This window comes from Sebastes umbrosus, chromosome 7, assembly GCF_015220745.1.
Source record: "Sebastes umbrosus isolate fSebUmb1 chromosome 7, fSebUmb1.pri, whole genome shotgun sequence".
Lineage (NCBI taxonomy): Eukaryota > Metazoa > Chordata > Actinopteri > Perciformes > Sebastidae > Sebastes > Sebastes umbrosus.
Window position 1 is genome coordinate 14,041,340 of NC_051275.1, and position 23,352 is coordinate 14,064,691.

A 23,352-nucleotide genomic window follows, 5' to 3' on the forward strand; every position below is an offset into this window, starting at 1 on the left:
TTAGCAACCTTTCCAACCCAAATTGAAGTTGTGGATGACTGCTATGATTGATGTCTACTGAAATTTGCGTGTGATTTGTGGTGTGATAAGCATACCACATTAAACTCACCAAATGCTCAAATTAGCCCAGAATATGTCCACTAGATGGTAGCAGCATACCAAGACCTTCAGTGAAATATTACATCTTCCCTTGCTCTGTGTTCGTTTGATGGAGAGTTTTTGTATGTGGCTGGCACCCATAGTAACTTGGCAGGTATTAGATATGATTAGTTCTGCAGAAACATGCAGGACAGATTTCCCCATTAGTATGTCCAATTTGCAGTTTTATAGATTTGCTAACTGTATTTCTACGATTACAGGCAAAAACCTGTTACTTATTTACATCAACACATTAATAGTGAGTGCATGCACATACTTTTGAGATTACTTAACTCTATTACCCTTAAAATGAAGTAGAATATTGCATCAATTAAAACACTGGCTTTGTCTGTCTCAAACACATAAAAACATCTTATTTAGGACGCATTTAAGTAAAATATGCAGCAAATCATTATAACAGTAAATACAAAAACAAAAAAAGTTACAATTCTTTACTGTATAATGTTAGGCCATTGCATAGTCATGGCTTCCAGAAGATTAGTTAATGATTACATACTTAAAACATGAATGAGGATCTAAATGCTAGTGAACTATTAGTTAATGAGTAACTCTCAATCAAATTGTTTGGATGATTTTGTTTTAATGATATTCAACTTGATAATAATCAGGGATGTGAATTGTAATGTTTATGTTGTCTGAATATGATGAATAAAACATCTGTTAAGAATTCTACTGTCTCCTATTCTTTAAAGGAATCAATTGTAATGATGATGAATTAATGAGGGACTCCTCACTAACTATTCAGTATTGTGTCTCACTTTACTGGGGGGGACACAAAAACAATAAGTAATGTTTAAGTAATCAGTAATTAATGAGTCGTTACTAGTTTTGTAATGACTTTTGATTCAGAGTTAATCAGGAACAAGTCATGAAAGTGGTGAAGTCAAGTCAATTTCAATTGTATTTTTATAGACCAATAAAATAGTCAGAATGATCAAGTCAAAAATTTTCACAAACTAATCATTATTTAATGATTCATTAATATAGGTTCTCCCTGTCAGTTCTCTAGTAACTCATCATTATCTACTATATAATACTCCATTACAAATTATTAGTGAAGTACTCATGAGCTCCTGGACAGGTCGCCAGACTATCACAGGGCTGACACGTAGAAACAGACAGCCATTCATACTCACATTCACACCTATAGACCATTTAGAGTCAACAATTAACCTAACCTGCATGTCTTTGGACTGTGGGAGGAAGCCGGAGATCCCGGAGAAAACCCACGCTAACATGGGGAGAACAAGTGAAGAAACAAAGGAGAATTTATGGCCTACTCCCTGGTTTTTAAGACTATCTACATTCCTTTGAGATGTTGGCTCACAGTCACCCAAAGACACATGCAGCTGTGAATGAGACCAAAATGGAAATGACATTTAATGCAAATGAACATGTACTTTAATTGATGTGTTGTGCTTTGCTAACATATGTTTAATAAACAGGAAGTTTTGTTTAACATATATATTTTTGGGACAAGACTAAAATTGAAAGTAGTAGGAACCAGCAGAGACACAAGTCTGTCTCACACGTCTGTCCTCTCCTTGCCTTCTTTTGGAAATCCGCATTTGTGACTAAGTTTGTTTAGGTAAATGTCATGTTCTGGCTGTGCCAGCCTCTTATGATTTACTTTTGTGATTTTGGATTTGGTGTTTGTTATATTATTCCGGTGTTTCCTGTTTTATTTTGGTAATTCACTCCTCCTGTGTCTTGTCTGGTTTTACTTCCCTCCTTTGTTTGTTTTCCCGCCTTTTGTTGATTGTCTGCCCCGCCCTGATTTGTTTCACCTGTGTGTAGTCTTGTCTAGTATTTAAGCCTGTGTGTTTCCCCTCTGTCCTTGTTGGTTCGTCTTGTCTCCCCAGTCCCGTCTACCTTGTCCTCCGTGTTCATTGTTTCCTCCATCTCTGGTCTTAGTGTTCCTCCTGCCCGTGTTCTCGTATCCTCTGGTTTGTAGTTTTGTTTTGTTCTCAGTTTGGTTTTGGTATGTTTTCTTTGTACTTTGTTCCCCTCCTTGTTTTGTGGTTTTTTTTGGATTTTGTCAGCTTTAAATAAAGCTCGCTTTTATTTAAAAACTTCCGTTCCTGCTTGTTACTCTGCGTTTGGGTTCCCTCTGTAAACTCACCACATGACAGAACGAACCAACCAGTAAAATGGACCCAGCAGAGCTGCAAAGGTTTTTTTTGAAAGTTTGTAATTTTGAAAGGACTGTGGAAAGACTCTTTTCTGCTGAGTCTGATGCTTGGAGTCCCATCTTGGAACAGCTTGCTGTGCAGAGGCTATATTTTAAGGAGAAGCCATGGGTGAGCCATTTTGTGCCCCACTTAGACATTGTTACAAAGAGACTGAACCAGTTCATGCACACCCATCAGCTCTCTCTGCCTACAAATCACCATTCTCAACTACAGACTGTTAACATTGGCTTCCTGACCTTCCAGCCCATGCCCCAGCAGTCAGCTAGCTCTAAGCTAGCATCAGCCCCAGATCTGTTCTTAGGAACCCGCTTTGCCCTGGGAGGCCCACTAAGTTTCCAGTCTAATCCTCGCCATGCTAGCATCCAGGACACTAGCTTCAAGCCGGATGCCATGCTAGGGGTTGGATCTCCCAGAAGGAAGCGTGGGTCTCAGAGGCGGCGTCCTCCTAAGTTTCTCAGTATTCAAGCCTACTCCTGTGTCAGCGGTCCGGCCGACCTCTGCTCCAAGTGTCCTGTCGGCGGTCCGGCCGACCTCTGCTCCAAGCGCCCTGTTGGCGGTCCGGCCGACCTCTGCTCCAAGTGTCCTGTCGGCGGTCCGGTCGACCTCTGCTCCAAGCGTCCTGTCGAGGATCCGGCCGACCTCTGCTCCAAGCGTCCTGTCGGGGGTCCGGCCGACCTCTGCTCCAAGCGCCCTGTCGGAGGTCCGGCCGACCTCTGCTCCAAGCGTCCTGTCGGGGGTCCGGTCGACCTCTGCTCCAAGCGTCCTGTCGGCGGTCCGGCCGACTCCTGCTCCACGTGTCTTGTCGGCGGTCTGGCCGACTCCTGTTCCAAGTGTCCTGTCGGCGGTCCGGCCGACTCCTGCTCCACGTGTCTTGTCGGCGGTCCGGCCGACTCCTGCTCCACGTGTCTTGTCGGCGGTCCGGCCGACTCCTGCTCCACGTGTCCTGTCGGCGGTCCGGCCGACTTATGTTCCAAGTGTCCTGTCGGCGGTCCGGCCGACTCCTGTTCCAAGGGTCCTGTCGGCGGTCCGGCCGACTCCTGTTCCAAGTGTCTTGTCAGCGGTCCGGCCGACTCCTGCTCCACGTGTCCTGTCGGCGGTCCGACGGACTCCTGCTCCACGTGTCTTGTCGGCGGTCCGGCCGACTCCTGCTCCACGTGTCTTGTCGGCGGTCCGGCCGACTCCTGCTCCACGTGTCTTGTCGGCGGTCCGGCCGACTCCTGCTCCACGTGTCCTGTCGGCGGTCCGGCCGACTTATGTTCCAATTGTCCTGTCGGCGGTCCGGCCGACTCCTGTTCCAAGGGTCCTGTCGGCGGTCCGGCCGACTCCTGTTCCAAGTGTCTTGTCGGCGGTCCGGCCGACTCCTGCTCCACGTGTCCTGTCGGCGGTCCGGCCGACTCCTGTTCCAGGTCTCCTGTCGGGGGTCTGGCCGACCTCCGTTCCGGTTGGACCGCAACCGCCACCTGCTTCTCCGGTTGGGCCGCAACCGCCACCTGCTTCTCCGGTTGGGCCGCAACCTCCACCTGCTTCTCCGGTTGGGCCGCAACCTCCACCTGCTGTTCCGGTTGGGCCGCAACCTCCACCTGCTGTTCCGGTTGGGCCGCAACCGTCACCTGCTGTTCCGGTTGGGTCGCAACCACCACCTGCTTCTCCGGTTGGGCCGCAAACTGCACCTGCTGTTCCGGTTGGGCCGCAACCGCCACCTGCTTCTCCGGTTGGGCCGCAACCGTCACCTCCTGTTTCGCCTGCGTTTCAGCCCAAAAACCTTGTTCCTGTGACTGCTGGGCCACAGTTCCAAGACCCCGAGTTCCCCGGCTCTGACTCTGCCTTGCCCCCGGGTCATCTGCCGGAGTTTCTCGGCTCGGACTCTGCCCTGCCTCCGGGCCGTCCGCCCGAGTTCCCAAACTCTGTCCCGGTTCTGCCCCCGGGCCGTCCGCCCGAGTCCCCAGACTCTGTCTCGGTTCTGCCCCCGGGTCGTCCGCCCGAGTTCCCAGACTCTGTCCCGGTTCTGCCTCCGGGCCATCCGCCCGAGTTCCCAGACTCTGTCCCGGTTCTGCCCCCGGGTCGTCCGCCTGAGTTCCCAGACTCTGTCCCGGTTCTGCCCCCGGGTCATCTGCCGGAGTTTCCCGGCTCTGTCTCTGCTCTGCCCCCGGGCCGTCCGCCCAAGTTCCCAGGCTCTGTCCCGGTTTTGCCCTCGGGCCGTCCGCCTGAGATAATCGGTGCCCAAGGTTCCTGGAGTCCCTCCTCCGGACCCCCCTCCGCCCACCCGGTTCTGTTTGTGGAACGTCTGGGATCCGTCCCTTGAGGGGGAGGCACTGTCATGTTCTGGCTGTGCCAGCCTCTTATGATTTACTTTTGTGATTTTGGATTTGGTGTTTGTTATATTATTCCGGTGTTTCCTGTTTTATTTTGGTAATTCACTCCTCCTGTGTCTTGTCTGGTTTTACTTCCCTCCTTTGTTTGTTTTCCCGCCTTTTGTTGATTGTCTGCCCCGCCCTGATTTGTTTCACCTGTGTGTAGTCTTGTCTAGTATTTAAGCCTGTGTGTTTCCCCTCTCTCCTTGTTGGTTCGTCTTGTCTCCCCAGTCCCGTCTACCTTGTCCTCCGTGTTCATTGTTTCCTCCAGCTCTGGTCTTAGTGTTCCTCCTGCCCGTGTTCTCGTATCCTCTGGTTTGTAGTTTTGTTTTGTTCTCAGTTTGGTTTTGGTATGTTTTCTTTGTACTTTGTTCCCCTCCTTGTTTTGTGGTTTTTTGGATTTTGTCAGCTTTAAATAAAGCTCGCTTTTATTTAAAAAACTTCCGTTCCTGCTTGTTACTCTGCGTTTGGGTTCCCTCTGTAAACTCACCACATGACAGTAAATGTATCTAGTTCAGTCATTTTTAGTTTAGATAACTCAAATAGTCATGCTGGTAAGAAGTTAATCATAAGCTGTAGATAAAACATTTCCTTTATATTAATCCCCTGATGAGATCCTGCTACATAAATATTTTTACGTGTGTATATTATACGTCCCCAGAGATCTTAAACAGAAATTCAGGTGCACACTAATGCTTCAGTTAATCTTATATCTGATATATATTTTAATCTAATTGAAATGTATTACAACTTTTAATGTTGATTGTGAACCGTATATAAATTGACTAATTTTGTTAAATATGCTTAGAACATATAGAATTAAGTTCATGATAATTAACTCTGCTTACATTTCCTTTAGTTTCATGTTATGTTGGTAACTTTTATCTCATCAAAGCTCGCAGTCTCATAAACCCAGCAGCCTGTCTTTTTCAGAGCAACCGCTCCCTCTTCTCGGTTGCTCTCACCCACACTGGATGGCTGTTTGATATACTCTGAAATTAATCTTATCCCTTCATTTACTGTGTAAAAAGCGCACATATTTATCAACATGTATAGGCCTTTCTCTGTAGTGTTTGTATAGCTACATGTTTTGATAACAAGGTTTATCTGTGTTGTGTAATGTGGTTAATTCATTTTAATTCAATTGATCAAGTTTTATTCAGTGGTTTATATCCTAAAAATGTTTAACATCTTTCTACTGCAGATGAAGACAAGATGTTAAATATGGAATAATTAATTATGTGAAACAAAAGAAATAACACAACCGGGGGCACGGGCTGCTTGCCTGAAAGAACGACTTTAAATAAAGTACATTTTGATCTGAGAGACACCTCAAGCCACTCCATACAGCACAATCCACCAATCTACTCATCAAAGGTGATATATAAATACATTTTCAGAAGGGAAAGTGTTTGATTATTAGACTAATAAACACATTTATAGTCATTTATTAAATAAGGTAATTTTAAGAAATTGATAGTTAATATTAGATGCAAGAAGAATTAGGAAATCCATCAATAAATTCTAAACGTAAATTAGACCAAACTTAAATTTATAAAATGAAACTGCTTCACAATCTTCCTCGATGGTTCTTAAATCATCTGCTGCTGAATGATGCATTAATACCAAAACTAAATTGAATTGATAGGCAAACATCAAATAACAAATTCCAATAAGAAAGATACCAGTCACTGAATTGACCTGGTAACATTTAATTTGTTTCTATTCATAAATGTTCAACATCGTATTCACTGTAATTCTTCAATTATCCTTTATTCAATTTATTCCTTTTTCCTTTTGTTTTATGATTTATTCAATTATCCTCTATTAATAGTTTAGTCATGTAGTTAGTCAAATAAACATGTATTTTAAAAAGAACTTTGTTATTTGATTTGTGTGTGTATATAAACAATTTGAATCACTGTTCACCATGCCCAAGAACGCCGTAGCAACCCTGAGATTATGAGACTCAATTGATTTGTATAAAATAGATTTTTCCCTATTTTTATAAAATGGGGTGGTACCTGTGTAAATTCTGATATTAAAACTCATTGTGTGTGACATCTGAAGCTGAGTGTCACCACTCTCCTTCACATTTTACGATACATATACATATTCTGATATAAATTATTGATTGATGATTAATCTGCTCAATGCAATAACGCTACATGATCCAAGTTATTTGTCATCAGCCTACTTTTTCAATTACTAATAACATTACTATTACTACCAACAAATCTTTCTGCCTTCATGTTTGTATTGTATAGAGTAAAAGTATTAATTCTGTCTGAATGTTTTATGACTCAATGCCCCGGGCCATTATTGCTTTCTTTGTGTTCCTCTCTGGTCTCAGCAGGATTATGTAACATTTGGGTCCAAACAGTGCAACCAAGAGGCCAAAACTGGAGGCCAGGATGGCGAATACCTCCACTGCATCTGCATATTTGCCTGGTGAGCTAATATAAGCGGGGACAAAGGCCACCCACACAGCACAGAAGATCAGCATGCTGAAAGTGATGAGCTTGGCCTCATTGAAACTATCTGGAAGATTCCTCGCCATGAATGCTAGTAGGAAGCTGAGTATAGCCAGTAAGCCAATGTAACCCAGTAACACTGCAAAACCAACTGTGGACCCAACTACACACTCATAAACTATTTTGTCATTGTGGTATTGAGTGTTTTTATGAGGAGCTGGTGAAGCAGAGACAAGCCAAGCAGTGCAGATTGCTGCCTGAATAGAAGTAAGAACCATAACTGTCCCTCTCTGCTGCACAGCACCAAACCACTTGAGACTGCCTCCTCCTCCTGGTTTGGAGGCCTTGAACACAGCCAGAACCACCACCGTTTTCACCAGGATGCATGAGACACAAAGTACAAAGCTGATCCCAAACGCTGCATGTCTCAATTGGCATGTCCACCTCCTGGGACGGCCGATAAACAATAGTGAGCAGAGGAAACATAATTTAAGTGATATCAATAGCTGGAAACTCAGTTCTGAATTGTTGGCGCGTATTATAGGGGTGCTGCGATGATAGATGGAGATGCCCAAGACAACAGCACAGATTAATGTGCCCAACAATGTGGTGGCTGTCAGGAAGATACCCAGAGGCTCTTGATAGGAGAGGAACTCTATTTTCTTAGGAACACAGTGGTCACGCTGGGGACTGGACCAGAAATCCTCTGGACAACTTGTGCACTCCATGGAGTCTAAGAAAACATTGATAGTGTTAAGATTAATGCTTAAATTATATCTTCAAACTGCAATATTTAAATCTGAATACCAACCAGTGTTATTGCTGATCTTTCCCTCAGAACAAGGGATGCAGTCAAAACAGCACTCAGGTTGCCCCTTCTTTCTGGCCATGCGGGTACCTGGAGGACAGCTCTCACTGCACACTGACCGGGGTGGCTGTAGGGAAAAAAATAGACATATGTTATTGAGTCAAATAGCTATAATGAGCCATGCATGGTACACAAAGTAGGTGTCTGAAAAAGCAGAAGCAACCTTTTTGGATTCAAAGTTCCAGAAGATTTTGTCTTCATCGAGTGTGAGTTCTTCACCTTTGGCTGACTCTTTAACCTCGCCCACATTCTCAACTTTAGTTCGTCCATCAGGGAGCCACAGCCAGTTCATGACATCATATATTGGTAATGCATCACCATTCTCATCAAATGACACTTGATCACCAAATGGTGTGGTGAAGTTGACCTTTTCCAAGTAATACACAAGCTAAGAATATCAGAATAATGGATAGAGGAAAATCAAAAAGGACAGATGAAAAATTAATTCTATACGACCATGGTGAACACAGTGGTATCTAGTATGCAATAATCAACCTGCCTACTGCACCTATGAACATATGAAGATATCAACAATTCCAACAAAGCATTTCCATTAAAGTGAAGTCATTGATATTGCTGTATACCCAGTTTCAATACACTATTGGGACCCACCAATGTGACTGGTGGCAAGTTACCACATGAACTCAGTCACATGATCCTTGACCCATGGACTCAGCTCAGTAGCCATTGGCTACTGTAGCATTATTTCTCATTCACACATGCTTGTGAAATTCACCCGGGACAAAAGCAAAGGACATTCCTTTTGTTCTTTTTTTTCTTAACCCCCTTCCCACCCCTGCTGACCTGCGGGAGGTGAGCTGCTGCTCTTCCTCCAGACCAGAAGCTGTAGGAGCAGCTCTGCTCGCGAGTGCCTGCCTTTTTGACCATCTAACTTCAAGAAATAAGAGCTAGGAAGTTAGCACCAAGCTACCAAGCTGCAGTAACAGGACTGGACCAGTTTCCCTCCAAACTGCACAACTGGATTCAAGCACAGGAAGGAGAAAGACTTTGACCCTGGAACCACTTTCTCCAGCCTGCTTCCTCCAACTCCTCCATCTTGGAATTGCAACCTTTTCCTCCATGGATTTGTAACGTACTGGGCTTACCTTAGCATTAGCAATTGAACAAGGCTGAGCAACTTTGATTTCCGGAATGTACCTGTATTGATATGTTTAATGTTATTCATTGAGTTTGATTGATGTGATATTATTTGTAGTTAAGATATTTGGGTAGCTGGCATTGACACATCTGATGTGGTTAGTTTATGCTTCACATAGACAAGGTCTTGCATGCAAACTAACCATCTTTTATAACCCACTGCATTATCTGACACACATTAAGATCACATATATAAACTGTGAATTAGTTTTAAACATAAACATACACATTCAGATAATCTCAACCCCCACATCAACCCCCCTCTTTGACCTTCCTGAGCACATGTACTCCGAAGAACAAAGAGGCCATGTGGTAACATGTTGGCGGCCATCTTTGGTTCAGCCATCTTTGTAGTTTTACAGTGCTCGTCATATTGTCTGTAGGCACATGCAGACATCTTGAGACAAGTAGCCATCTTGTCTTTGTTTCTCTCTCCCCTGCCCCCCTCTCTCTCTCTCACACACACACACACACACACACACACACACATGCTCACACACTGTGTTTGGTATGTTTAATTTAGTTATTTAGTTAGATTAATATTGTGCTTTACACCTTTATTATCTTGTAAATAAATGTTTGTGGATTAGACATGCTGGTCTGCTTAATATTGTACAAGAGTGAATAATGCCAACCGCTGCTGTGTCAATAACTCCAATATCCTTCAACCTTTACTATCTATTTTGGTTATAGTTATTAATTTAATTATTAATCAAAGTTCAAAATGTATAGTTTAGTATATTTAATGGTACTTATCTATGAGACTACATTAATGTGCTATCATTTTCTCTTTGTTTCAAAGAGTGGTGCCCCGAGAATGATTTAATATACATTAAATCATATTATTCAATATAATTAATACTTATTTTGATAATTATTATTGACTTTTGATAGCCATTTTAATGTCTTTTGAGCTTATGTACCAATGTAATTTGGTGCCCTGTTATTATTAGTATATAGTGATAATTTGTTAATATCAATTTTATTAATATTGATAATTATCTTTAATATTTTCTAATAACTAGACCAGCTCCTATCTGCGTCCCCAACAACATTCGGACCTGACAATATTATCCACTGCTGTCACCTTGTGGTAGGGGGAATTGTTTCAGCTATCTGCTATGTGCTTTAACATTAGTAATCTCATAGCATTGTATTTAATCCTATTCCTGAAATGTTACTCCACAAGATACCATAGGATTTAGTCACATGAACAGGTGGAGTGTAAACTGATATCCCACCTGCCATAGCTCCAGTCTTTGCAAACTGGCACAGCTGTATCCGCTGAAGGGCCCTCTCCCTGGCACACAGCGCGACATGTCATCAAGAGCATACGCCAGAGCATACACAGCCTTGTACACGTTATACTCTGGCCTGAGGTTTGAAATGTCCAACAACTCAGTCTCCACACTCTCTAGATCTTCCTGTCCAGTGCATAGTTCTCCCCCAGCCTCCACCCAACCTGCTGTAGGTGGTGCAAATCTACACTGAAATGTGTATTCCCAAAACTGATTTACCTGAAATGTATTAAAAACCTTGGGTTAAAAATTATTTGACAACATACTCTATTATTCTTACAAATATCAGATCAGATTTAAATTTTAAGGTGAGACACTACAGGCAAAAACATTGTTTTTCATGAACTGATCAATTTTGAAATGTTAGGGCTATTTTGCTTCCATAACATATCTTCTTTCAGACTAGTGGAAATAAAACTTCCAATTAGGTGTTTATTTTACTACACTTTGTATATACACACGTGGACAAAATTGTTGGTACCCTTCCGTTAAAGAAAGAAAAACCCACAATGGTCACTGAAATAACTTGAAACTGACAAAAATAATAATAAATAAAAATTCACTGAAACTTATCTATTGAAAATCAGACATTGCTTTTGAATTGTGGTTCAACAGAATCATTTTAAAAAACAAACAAATTAAACTGGCCTGGACAAAAATGATGGTACCCCTAGAAAAGATTGAAAATAATTTGACCATAGGGACATGTTAAACTAAGGTGTGTCCTGTAAATAGCATCACAGGTGTCTTCAAACTTTTAATCAGTCAGTCTGCCTATTTAAAGGGTGAAAAGTAGTCACTGTGCTGTTTGGTATCATGGTGTGTACCACACTGAACATGGACCACAGAAATCTAAGGAGAGAGTTGTCTCAGGAGATTAGAAAGACAATTATAGACAAGCATGTTAAAGGTAAAGGCTATAAGACCATCTCCAAGCAGCTTGATGTTCCTGTGACTTCAGTTGCACATATTATTCAGAAGTTTAAGGTCCACGGGACTATAGCCTACCTCCCTGGACGTGGCCGCAAGAGGAAAATTGATGACAAATTGAAGAGACGGATAACACGAATGGCAACCAAAGAGCCCAGAACAACTTCCAAAGAGATTAGAGGTGAACTCCAAGGTCAAGGTAGATCAGTGTCAGATCGCACCGTCCGTCGCTGTTTGAGCCAAAGTGAACTTAATGGAAGACAACCGAGGAGGACGCAAATCATAAAAAAGCGAGACTGGAATTTGCCAAAATGCATATTGACAAGCCACAAAGCTTCTGGGAGAATGTCCTTTGGACAGATGAGACAAAACTGGAGCTTTTTGGCAAGTCCCATCAGCTCTATGTTCACAGACGCAAAAATGAAGCATACAAAGAAAAGAACACTGTATCTAATGTGAAACATGGAGGAGGCTAAGTTGTGTTATGGGGCTGCTTTACTGCATCTGGCACAGGGTGTCTTAAATCCGTGCAGGGTACAGTGAAATCTCAAGACTATCAAGGCATTCTGGGGCGAAATGTGCTGCCCAGTGTCAGAAAGCTTGGTCTCAGTTGCAGGTCATGGGTCCTCAAACAGGATAATGACCCAAAACACAGCTAAAAACACCCAAGAATGGCTTAGAACAAAACATTGGACTATTCTGAAGTGGCCTTCTATGAGCCCTGATCTAAATCCTATTGAACATCTGTGGAAGGAGCTGAAACATGCATTCGGAGAAGGCACCCTTCAAACCCGAGACAGCTGGAGCAGTTTGCTCACGAGGAGTGGGCCAAAATACCTGTCGACAGGTGCAGAAGTCTCATTGAGAGTTACAGAAATCGCTTGATTTCATTGATTGCCTCAAAAGGTTGTGCAACAAAATATTAAATTAAGGGTACCATCATTTTTGTCCAGGCCAGTTTCATTAGTTTGTTTTTTAAAATGATTCTGTTGAACCACAATTCAAAAGCGATATCTAATTTTCATTAGTTAATTTTGAGTAAATTTTTATTTATTATTACTTTTGTCAGTTACAAGTTATTTCAGTGACCATTGTGGGTTTTTCTTTCTTTAATGGAAGGGTACCAACAATTTTTTCCACGTGTGTATGTGTCTGTAGATTTCTCTTAAATTCACCAAATGTTATCATTAGATAATGCCTCATTTGCATATTTAAACAAAAGATTTCAGAAAACTTGCAATAGAAAAAAATAAGTGTCTTAGGGTAAGTAATCAACTGGGGAAGTTTCATGGTGAAATCCTAGATTTTTAACCCAATTCACCAGGAGTGTCTTCAAAATGTAGTAAATTTTACAATATATCTTTGAAGGCCGTTTTCTTTGAAAAACCTTTGCCTCTAAAATGTCAACAAAATGAAATAACAATTTTGAACTAAGCTTTATACAATGTTCAGATTCAAACATACAATTTCAGAAAACTTGTAATAAAAAAACATAATTGTCCTAATATAAGTTATCAACTGGGGAAGTTTCCTGGCAATATATATTAGTTAAATATTTTAACCTATACACCTGGGGTATCTCCACTTAAACTCACCACGTTATTTCCATAGCGGTTGTTGTGTTGTATGTCAGGACTTATTCTTAACAGGAAGTCCCTGAATCCTGGTATTTCTCCTCGACGGATGGCAATGCCCAGTGTGCCACTCAGGTACGGCATGAGGTGGGGGGTCTGGAGCGGAGTACCTGCAGTCCAGGCTTCACTGGCCATCCACTGCAGGCCTGTCACATTCTGCCTCACCACCTGTGCATTACATGATATAAAATATATAAATTCTTACTGTCATGACACAAATTATGTTTTGTCTCATTCATGCATATTAAACCCTCTTATTTCAGACAATCAAAACATTAACTTGTAGAATTATATAAACTTATAATTAAGCTTTAATTCAAGTCCAACCTCTTCCATGAGGTTAATCATGTGACTCAGAGGTGCAAAGACAATGACCACACGAGCTGTAGATTTCCTCATCAAATCCACAATTCTCCTTAATTCTGCTGCGTCTTTGCCCCAGGGCAAAACTTCTAAATAGGCCAGACAACCTCCACCAGATTTAGTCAGATCAGATTGGAAGGATCTGGCAGCGTGGAGTCCATAATCATCATTACTGACCAACAGACCAGCCCAAGTCCAGCCAAAGCGCCTGAGAATCTGAATTATTGCACGCACCTAGGTAAATACAGAGTGGAGGGATTAATGCACTGGCCAGAATAATCTCTCATTGGGAAACCTGTTTAATTGGTCCCTTTCAGCTTTGTTATCTGAGACCAAACGATTCAATCAATGGCAAAAAAATGTGACGTGTTACAAAAATAACATATTTTTCATTGCAGTAAAGGGATGTTATTTCAAAGCAATGATTCAGTGCACATGTTTTTTTTATATCATTCTTATTTTGTAGATTAATGGTCACCTGGAAAGCATCACTTGGGATCGTCCTAAAGAAGGATGGAAACTTTTGCCGGTCACTCAGGCACGAACATGTGGCAAAATAACTCACCTGTGAAAGACGCAGACGGTACATCCTAAAAACATTCAAATCCTTCATCGGCTGATTAGTCCACATTGCATTTCAAATTAAAATACTTTAAAAGAATCATGGTGGAAAACTTACCATAGGTAATCTGTACAAACCTAAAACAGCGGTGATGGCAACAGAACTACTAGAAAAAGTATCACCCACAATCCCAAGGACTGGAGGGGTTCCTACACAGGTCTTGTCCAATATAAAGTGCTCGTCTTGACCACTGGCTAATGACAAAGCTGAACGGAATCCAATTCCTAGGTTGACACAGTTGTCATTAAGACTGTATCCCAGAGTCACATTAGGTAGCAGGTTGGAGTTTCTGTTGATCTCATCAATAGCAAAGGCCATGGTCTGGGCCTGTCTGAATCCTACAATATAAAAACTAACACAAATACCATTGTTAGAAACCACACCATGATACATTACCTGTGCTGACATGAACGTGTTGCACAATTACAGATTTTGCAAACAATTAAGCCCGTTGAATAGCAACAATTATTACAATACTTAATTAATAAAAAAAAATTGAGGAGACAAGTGATACGTCTAAAATGGCATATATACACAATGTAATTCTGACCGGGTAATATCTTATCATATAAAATACATTTTACTAACGGGATTGGCTTCTTCCAGTTTCTACATTTTGTTGTTTCCCTGACATACTGACCCGTGGCAGGTTGGCTGTTGTGGCTCTGAGGTAAAAGACAGGTCAGGAAAGACAGAAAATAAATGGATCGGAAACATCCCTCCCAGAACCACATCTCCAGCCTTGTGCATCCCATTTAGAGGAAACTGTCCCTGTAACCGGCAGGAGGTGGAATGGAGAGGGGAGGGCACAGCAGAAGAAATGTAGGAATACAACAACACAGAGTACATGAGCAAGAGGAGGTTGATATCTAAAAATGCCCACATGGCTTTCCTCCTGTTTACTCCTTTTCTGACTCTGTGTCAACCCCTTTTATTAACTTGTAGCATTGTTTAAGTTTGCACTCCACCCATCAGAGCATACGCAAAAGTAAGGGCAGAGCCTAATATGCATTTCATTGGAGACTGGTTTTGTATCGAGGTGGAATTAATTTGTGCACTTTTAATTACATCTCACCAAGGCAATTTTAGCAACCTTTCCAACCCAAATTGAAGTTGTGGATGACTGCTATGATTGATGTCTACTGAAATTTGCATGTGATTTGTGGTGTGATAAGCATACCACATTAAACTCACCAAATGCTCAAATTAGCCCAGATTATGTCCACTAGATGGTAGCAGCATACCAAGACCCTCAGTGAAATATTACATCTTCCCTTGTTCTGTGTTCGTTTGATGGAGAGTTTTTGTATGTGGCTGGCACCCATAGTAACTTGGCAGGTATTAGATATGATTAGTTCTGCAGAAACATGCAGGACAGATTTCCCCATTAGTATGTCCAATTTGCAGTTTTATAGATTTGCTAACTGTATTTCTACGATTACAGGCAAAAACCTGTTACTTATTTACATCATCACATTAATAGTGAGTGCATGCACATACTTTTGAGATTACTTAACTCTATTACCCCTAAAATGAAGTAGAATTTTGTATCAATTAAAACACTGGCTTTGTCTGTCTCAAACACATAAAAGCATCTCATTTAGGACGCATTTAAGTAAAATATGCAGCAAATCCATGTAGGCTCAATGGCAGAAAATAATTATAACAGTAAATACAAAAACAAACATATTCAGGGATGTGAATTGTAATGTATATGTTGTCTGAATATGATGAATAAAACATCTGTTAAGAATTCTGCTGTCTCCTATTTTTTAAAGGAATCAATTGTAATGATGATGAATTAATGAGGGACTCCTCATTAACTATTCAGTATTGTGTCTCACTTTACTGGGGGGGACACAAAAACAATAAGTAATGTTTAACTAATCAGTAATTAATGAGTCGTTACTAGTTTTGTAATGACTTTTGATTCAGAGTTAATCAGGAACAAGTCATGAAAGTGGTGAAGTCAAGTCAATTTCAATTGTATTTTTATAGACCAATAAATTAGTCAGAATGATCAAGTCAAAAATATTCACAAACTAATCATTATTTAATGATTCATTAATATAGGTTCTCCCTGTCAGTTCTCTAGTAACTCATCATTATCTACTATATAATACTCCATTACAAATTATTAGTGAAGTACTCATTAGACCCTGGACAGGTCGCCAGACTATAACAGGGCTGACACGTAGAAACAGACAGCCATTCATACTCACATTCACACCTATAGACCATTTAGAGTCAACAATTAACCTAACCTACATGTCTTTGGACTTTGGGAGGAAGCTGGAGATCCCGGAGAAAACCCACGCTAACATGGGGAGAACATGCAAACTCCACAGACAATGGCCCCAAGCCGGGTTTGAACCTGCGACTCTCTTGCTGTGAGGCAACAAATTGGAGCAATGAGTGAAGAAACAAAGGAGAATTTATGGCCTACTCCCTGGGTTTTAAGACTACCTACATTTCTTTGAGATGTTGGCTCACAGTCGCCCAAAGACACATGCAGCTGTGAATGAGACCAAAATGGAAATGACATTTAATGCAAATGAACATGTACTTTAATTGATGTGTTGTGCTTTGCTAACATATGTCTAATAACAGGAAGTTTTGTTTAACATATATATTTTTGGGACAAGACTAAAATTGAAAGTAGTAGGAACCAGCAGAGACACAAGTCTGTCTCACACGTCTGTCCTCTCCCTGCCTTCTTTTGGAAATCCACATTTGTGACTCAGTTGGTTTAGTTAAATTTTTCTAGTTTCACTCATTTTTAATTTAGATAACTCAAATACTCATGCTGATAAGTAGTTAATCATAAGCGGTAGATAAAACATTTCCTTTATATTAATCACTTGATGAGATCCTGCTACATAAATATTTGTACGTGTGTATATTATACGTCCCCAGAGATCTTAAACAGAAATTCAGGTGCACACTAATGCTTCAGTTAATCTTATATCTGATATATATATTTTAATCTAGTTGAAATGTATTACAACTTTTAATGTTGATTGTGAACCATATATAAATTGACTGATTTTGTTAAATATGCTTAGAACATATAGAATTAAGTTCATGATAATTAACTCTGCTTACATTTCCTTGTGTAATTGGTTAATTCCTTTTAATTCAATTGATTATTTGGAATAATTAATTATGTGAAACAAAAGAAATAACACAACCGGGGACACGGGCTGCTTGCCTGAAAGAACGACTTTAAATAAAGTACATTTTGATCTGAGAGACCCCTCAAGCTACTCCATACAGCACAATCCACCAATCTACTCATCAAAGGTGATATATAAATACATTTTCAGAGGTGACAGTGTTTGACGATTAGACTAATAAACACATTTATAGTCATTTATTAAATAAGGTAATTTTAAGAAATTGATAGTTAATATTAGATGCAAGAAGAATTAGGAAATCCATCAATAAATTCTAAACGTAATTAGACCACGCTTAAATTTATAATATGAAACTGCTTCACAATCTTCCTTGATGGTTCTTATATTATCTGCTGCTGAATGATGCATTAATTCCAAAACTAATTTGAATTGATAGGCAAACATCAAATAACAAATTTCAAAAATAAAGATATCAGTCACTCAATTGACCTGGTAACATTTAATTTGTTTCTATCCATAAATGTTCAACATTGTATTCACTGTAATCCTTCAATTATCCTTTAGTCAATTTATTCCTTTTTCCTTTTGTTTTATGATTCATTCAATTATCCCCTATTAGTAGTTTAGTCATGTAGTTAGTCAAATAAACATTTAATTTGATAAAGAACTTTGTTATTTGATTTGTTTGAGTAAATAAACAATTTGAATCGCTGTTCACCATGCCCAAGAACTCCGTAGCAACCCTGAGATTATGAGACTCAATTGATTTATATAACATTTTAAATTTGTACTTATTTTTAAAGAATGGGGTGGCACCTGGGTAAATTCTGATATTAAAACTAATTGTTTGTGATATTTGAAGCTGAGTGTCACCACTCCCCTTCACATTTTACGATACATACATATTCTGATATTAATTATTGATTGATGATTAATCTGCTCAATGCAATAACGCTAAATGATCCTACTTTCTCAATTACTAATAACATTGCTATTACTACCAACACATTTTTCTGCCTTTATGTTTGTATTGTATAGATGAAAATATTAATTCTGTCTGAATGTTTTATGACTCAATGCCCCGAGCCATGATTGCTTTCTTTGTGTTCCTCTCTGGTCTCAGCAGGATTATGTAACATTTGGGTCCAAACAGTGCCACCAAGAGACCAAAACTGGAGGCCAGGATGGCGAATACCTCCACTGCATCTGCATATTTGCCTGGTGAGCTAATATAAGCGGGGACAAAGGCCACCCACACTGCACAGAAGATCAGCATGCTGAAAGTGATGAGCTTGGCCTCATTGAAACTATCTGGAAGATTCCTTGCCATGAATGCTAGCAGGAAGCTGAGGATAGCCAGTAAGCCAATGTAACCCAGTAACACTGCAAAACCAACTGTGGATCCGACTACACACTCATAAACTATCTTGTCATTGTAGTATTGAGTATTTTTATGAGGAGCTGGTGAAGCAGAGACAAGCCAAGCAGTGCAGATTGCTGCCTGGATAGAAGTCAGAACCATAACTGTCCCTCTCTGCTGCAGAGCACCAAACCACTTGAGACTGGCTCCACCTCCTGGTTTGGAGGCCTTGAACACAGCCAGAACCACCATGGTTTTCACCAGGATGCATGAGACACAAAGTACAAAGCTGATCCCAAATGCTGCATGTCTCAGTTGGCATGTCCACATCCTGGGATGGCCGATAAACAACAGTGAGCAGAGGAAACATAATTTAAGTGATATCAATAGATGGAAACTCAGTTCTGAATTGTTGGCGCGTACTATAGGGGTGCTGCGATGATAGATGGAGATGCCCAAGACAACAGCACAGATGAATGTGCCCAACAATGTGGTGGCTGTCAGGAAGATACCTAGAGGCTCTTGATAGGAGAGGAACTCTATTTTCTTAGGAACACAGTGGTCATGCTTGGGGCTGGACCAGAAGTCCTCTGGACAACTTGTACACTCCATGGAGTCTAAGAAAACATTGATAGTGTTAAGATTAATGCTTAATTATATCCCTAAACTGCAATGTTTAAAACTGAATACCAACCAGTCTTATTGCTGATCTTTCCCTCAGAACAAGGGATGCAGTCAAAACAGCACTCAGGTTGCCCCTTCTTTCTGGCCATTCGGGCACCTGGAGGACAGCTCTCACTGCACACTGACCGGGGTGGCTGTAGGGAGAAAAATACACATCTGTTATTGAGTCAAATAACTATAATGAGTCATGCATGGTACACAAAATAGGTGTCTAAAAAATCAGAAGCAACCTCTTTGGATTCAAAGTTCCAGAAGATTTTGTCTTCATCAAGTGTGAGTTCTTCACCTTTGGCTGACTCTTTGACCTCGCCCACACTCTCAACTTTAGTTCGTCCATCAGGGAGCCATAGCCAGTTCATGACATCATATATTGGTAAGGCATCACCATTCTCATCAAATGACACTTGATCACCAAATGGTGTGGTGAAGTTGACCTTTTCCAAGTAATACACAAGCTAAGAATATCAGAATAACGGATAGAGGAAAATCAAAAAGGACAGATGAAAACTCAATTCTATATGACCACGGTGAAAACAGTGGTATCTAGTATTCAATAATCAACCTGTCTACTGCACCTATGAACATATGAAGATATTAACAATTCCAACAAAGCATTTCCATTAATTTGAAGTCACTGATATTACTGTATACCCAGTGACAATATACTCTGACCTGATAATATTATCCAATGCTGTCACTTTGTTGTAGGGGGAATTGTTTCAGCTATCTGCTCTGCACTTTAAGATTAGTAATCTCATAGATTTGTATTTAATCCTATACCTGAAATGTTACTCCACAAGATAACATAGGATTTAGTCACATGAACAGGTGGAGTGTAAACTGATATCCCACCTGCCATAGCTCCAGTCTTTGCAATCTGGCACAGCTGTGTCCGCTGAAAGGCCCTCTCCCTGGCACACAGCGCAGCATGTCATCAAGAGCATACGCCAGAGCATACACAGCCTTGTACACGTTATACTCTGGCCTGAGGTTTGAAATGTCCAAGAACTCAGTCTCCACACTCTCTAGATCTTCCTGTCCAGTGCATAGTACTCCCCCAGCCTCCACCCAACCTGCTGGTGGTGGTGCAAATCTACACTGAAATGTGTATTCCCAAAACTGATTTACCTGAATGTATTAAAAACTTTGTTATACATGATGACATCATACTCTATTATTCTTACGAATACCAGATTACTACACTTTGTCTATATCTGTCTGTAGATTTCTGCTAAATTCACCAAACGTTATCATTAGATAATGCCTCATTTGCATATTTAAACATACCATTTCAGAAAACAAGTAATATAAAAAATAATTTTCTTAGTATAAGTTATCAACTGGGGAGGTTTCATGGTGTTATCTTAGATTTTTAACCCAATTCAGCAGGAGTGTCTTCAAAATGTATTGAATTTTATAATACATATCCTTAAAGACCGTTTTCTCAAAATGAGTTATGTAAAGACCTTTGCCTCTAATATGTCAACAAAATGAAACAACAATTTTGAACTTAGCATTATCCAATGTTCAGATTTAAACATAAAATTTCAGAAAACTTGTAATAAAAAAATAATTGTCCTAATATAAGTTATCAACTGGGGAAGTTTCCTGGCAATATATATTAGTTAAATGTTTTAAGCTATACACCTGGGGTGCCTCCACTTAAACTCACCACGTTATTTCCGCGGCTGTTCTGTTGTATGTCAGGACGTATTCTTAACAGGAAGTCCCTGAGTCCTGGTATTTCTCCTCGACGGATGGCAATGCCCAGTGTTCCACTGAGGTACGGCATGAGGTGGGGGGTCTGGAGTACAGTAGCTGCAGTCCAGGCTTCACTGGCCATCCACTGCAGGCCTGTCACATTCTGCCTCACCACCTGTGCATTGCATTATATAAAATATATAAATTCATACTGTCATGACACGATTGATGTCTTGTCTCATTCAAACACATGTAAAACCCTTTTATTTCAGACAATCAAAACATTAAATTGTAGAATTATATAAACATATAATTAAGCTATAATTGAAGCCACACCTCTTCCATGAGGTTAATCACGTGACTCTGATGTGCAAAAACAATGACCACACGAGCTGTAGATTTCCTCATCAAATCCACAATTCTCCTTAGTTCAGCTGGGTCTTTGTCCCAGGGCAAAACTTCTAAATAGGCCAGACAACCTCCACCAGACTGAGCCAGATCAGATTGGAAGGATCGTGCAGCGTGGAGTCCATAATCATCATTACTGATCAGCAGACCAGCCCAAGTCCAGCCAAAGCGCCTGAGAATCTGAATCATAGCACGCACCTAAGTAAATACAGAGTGGAGGGATTAACGCACAGGCAAGAATAATCTCTCAGTGGGAAACCTGATAAACAGATTCCACAATTGACCATGTTTAATTGGTGCCTTTCAGCTTTGTTATCTGAGACCAAACGACTCCATCAATGGCACAAACAATCTGACAAGTTTTACAAAAAAACAACATATTTTTCATTGCAGTAAAGGGATGTTATTTCAAAGGAATGTTTCAGTGCACATGCTTTTTTTTAATGCATTCTTATTTTGCCGATTGATGGTCACCTGGAAAGCATCACTTGGGATCGTCCTAAAGAAGGATGGAAACTTTTGCCGGTCACTCAGGCACGAACATGTGGCAAAATAACTCACCTGTGAAAGACACAGACTGTACATCCTAAAAACATTCAAATCCTTCATTGGCTGATTAATCCAATGTTAACAATTGACATTCCATTTAAAATTAAAATACTTTACAAGAATCATGGTGGAAAACTTACCATAGGTAATCTGTACAAACCTAAGACAGCGGAGATGGCAATAGAACCTCTAGAGAAAGTATCACCCACAATACCAAGGACTGGAGGGGTTCCTACACAGGTCTTGTCCAATATAAACTGCTCCTCTGGACCACTGGCTAATGACAACGCTGCGCGGAATCCAATTCCTAGGTTGTTGCAGTTGTCATTAAGACTGTATCCAAGAGTCACATTAGGTAGCAGGTTGGAGTTTCTGTTGATCTCATCAATAGCAAAGGCCATGGTCTGGGCCTGTCTGAATCCTAGAACATCAAAACTAACAGAAAAATACCATTGTTGGAAAATTCAACATGACACAGTAACCTGTGCTGACATTAATGTGTTGCACAGTTACAGATTTTGAAAACAATTAAGCCAGTTGAATAGCAACAATTATTACAATACTTGGTTAAAAAAAAAATAGAGGAGACAAGTGATATGTCTAAAATGGCATGAATACACAATGTAATTCTGACTGGGTAATATCTTATCATATAAAATACATTTTACTAATGGAATTAGCTTCTTCCAGTTTCTGCATTTTGTTGTTTCCCTGACATACTGACCTGTGGCAGGTTGGCTGTTGTGGCTCTGAGGTAAAAGACAGGTCAGGAAAGACAGAAAAGAAGTTGATCTGAAACAGCCCTCCCAGAACCACATCTCCAGCCTTGTGCATCCCATTTAGATGAAACTGTCCCTGTAACCAGCAGGAGGTGGAATGCAGAGGGTTCCCTCCAGCACAAGAAAAGTAGGAATACAACAACACAGAGTACATGAGCAATAGGAGGTTGATATCTAAAAATGCCCACATGGCTTTCCTCCTGTTTACTCCTTTTCTGACTCAGTGTCAACCCCTTTTATTGACTTGTAGCATTGTTTAATCTTGCACACCACCCATCAGCGCATACGCAAAAGTCAGGGCAGGGCCTAATATACATTTCATTAGAGACTGATTTTGTATTGAGGTGGAATTCATTTTGTGCACTTTTAATTACATCTCACCAAGGCAACTTTTGAAACCTTTCCAACCCAAATTGAAGTTGTGGATGACCGCTATGATTGATCTATACTGAAACTTGAGTGTGATTTGTTGTGTGATAAGCATACTGAATTAAACTCACCAAATGCTCAAATTAGCCCCAAGTATGTCCACTAGATGGTAGCAGCATACTAAGATCCTCAGTGAAATATTACATCTTCCCTTGCTCTGTGTTTGTTTGATGGAGGGTTATTGTATGTGGCTGGCAACCAATAGTAACTTGGCAGGTATTAGATATGATCAGTTCTGCAGAAACATGTGGGCAGG

General features: G+C 40.6%; 2 protein-coding genes and 1 long non-coding RNA gene across 3 annotated transcripts; 1 reads left to right on the forward strand and 2 right to left on the reverse strand.

Moving 5' to 3' along the window:
- Window positions 1–4,306: 4,306 nt before the first annotated feature.
- Window positions 4,307–5,139, forward strand: LOC119490921. Its single transcript, XR_005207504.1, has 2 exons — window positions 4,307–4,353; window positions 4,577–5,139. It is a non-coding gene; the product is annotated as an uncharacterized LOC119490921 (long non-coding RNA).
- A 1,450-nt stretch (window positions 5,140–6,589) lies between these two features.
- Window positions 6,590–14,367, reverse strand: LOC119491566 (extracellular calcium-sensing receptor-like). Its single transcript, XM_037775707.1, has 4 exons — window positions 14,203–14,367; window positions 13,026–13,232; window positions 7,988–8,111; window positions 6,590–7,909 (listed from the first exon to the last, which is right to left on the reverse strand). The coding sequence occupies exons 1-4, from the start codon at window positions 14,365–14,367 to the stop codon at window positions 6,999–7,001; spliced, it is 1,407 nt and encodes a 468-aa protein (XP_037631635.1). The 3' UTR covers window positions 6,590–6,998.
- Window positions 14,368–18,252: 3,885 nt separating this feature from the next.
- LOC119491804 (extracellular calcium-sensing receptor-like) lies at window positions 18,253–22,737 on the reverse strand. Its single transcript, XM_037776024.1, has 9 exons — window positions 22,613–22,737; window positions 22,029–22,323; window positions 21,814–21,900; window positions 21,268–21,537; window positions 20,903–21,106; window positions 20,083–20,358; window positions 19,461–19,685; window positions 19,241–19,364; window positions 18,253–19,163 (listed from the first exon to the last, which is right to left on the reverse strand). The coding sequence occupies exons 1-9, from the start codon at window positions 22,720–22,722 to the stop codon at window positions 18,253–18,255; spliced, it is 2,502 nt and encodes an 833-aa protein (XP_037631952.1). The 5' UTR covers window positions 22,723–22,737.
- Between the last annotated feature and the right edge of the window lie 615 nt (window positions 22,738–23,352).

Excerpts from the sequence above, each read along its gene's own strand:
- LOC119491566 (XM_037775707.1), bottom strand. The coding sequence starts at position 14,367 with ATGGCCTTTGCTATTGATGAGATCAACAGAAACTCCAACCTGCTACCT. Across the intron at positions 8,112-13,025 it reads ACCGCTATGGAAATAACGTG|CCACCCCGGTCAGTGTGCAG; the intron begins GTGAGTTTAAGT and ends TTTTCCCTACAG. Across the intron at positions 7,910-7,987 it reads AAAGATCAGCAATAACACTG|ACTCCATGGAGTGCACAAGT; the intron begins GTTGGTATTCAG and ends ATGTTTTCTTAG.
- LOC119491804 (XM_037776024.1), bottom strand. The coding sequence starts at position 22,722 with ATGCACAAGGCTGGAGATGTGGTTCTGGGAGGGCTGTTTCAGATCAAC. Across the intron at positions 21,538-21,813 it reads TCCCAAGTGATGCTTTCCAG|GTGCGTGCTATGATTCAGAT; the intron begins GTGACCATCAAT and ends GTATTTACTTAG. Across the intron at positions 19,686-20,082 it reads AAAGACTGGAGCTATGGCAG|CTTGTGTATTACTTGGAAAA; the intron begins GTGGGATATCAG and ends TGATATTCTTAG.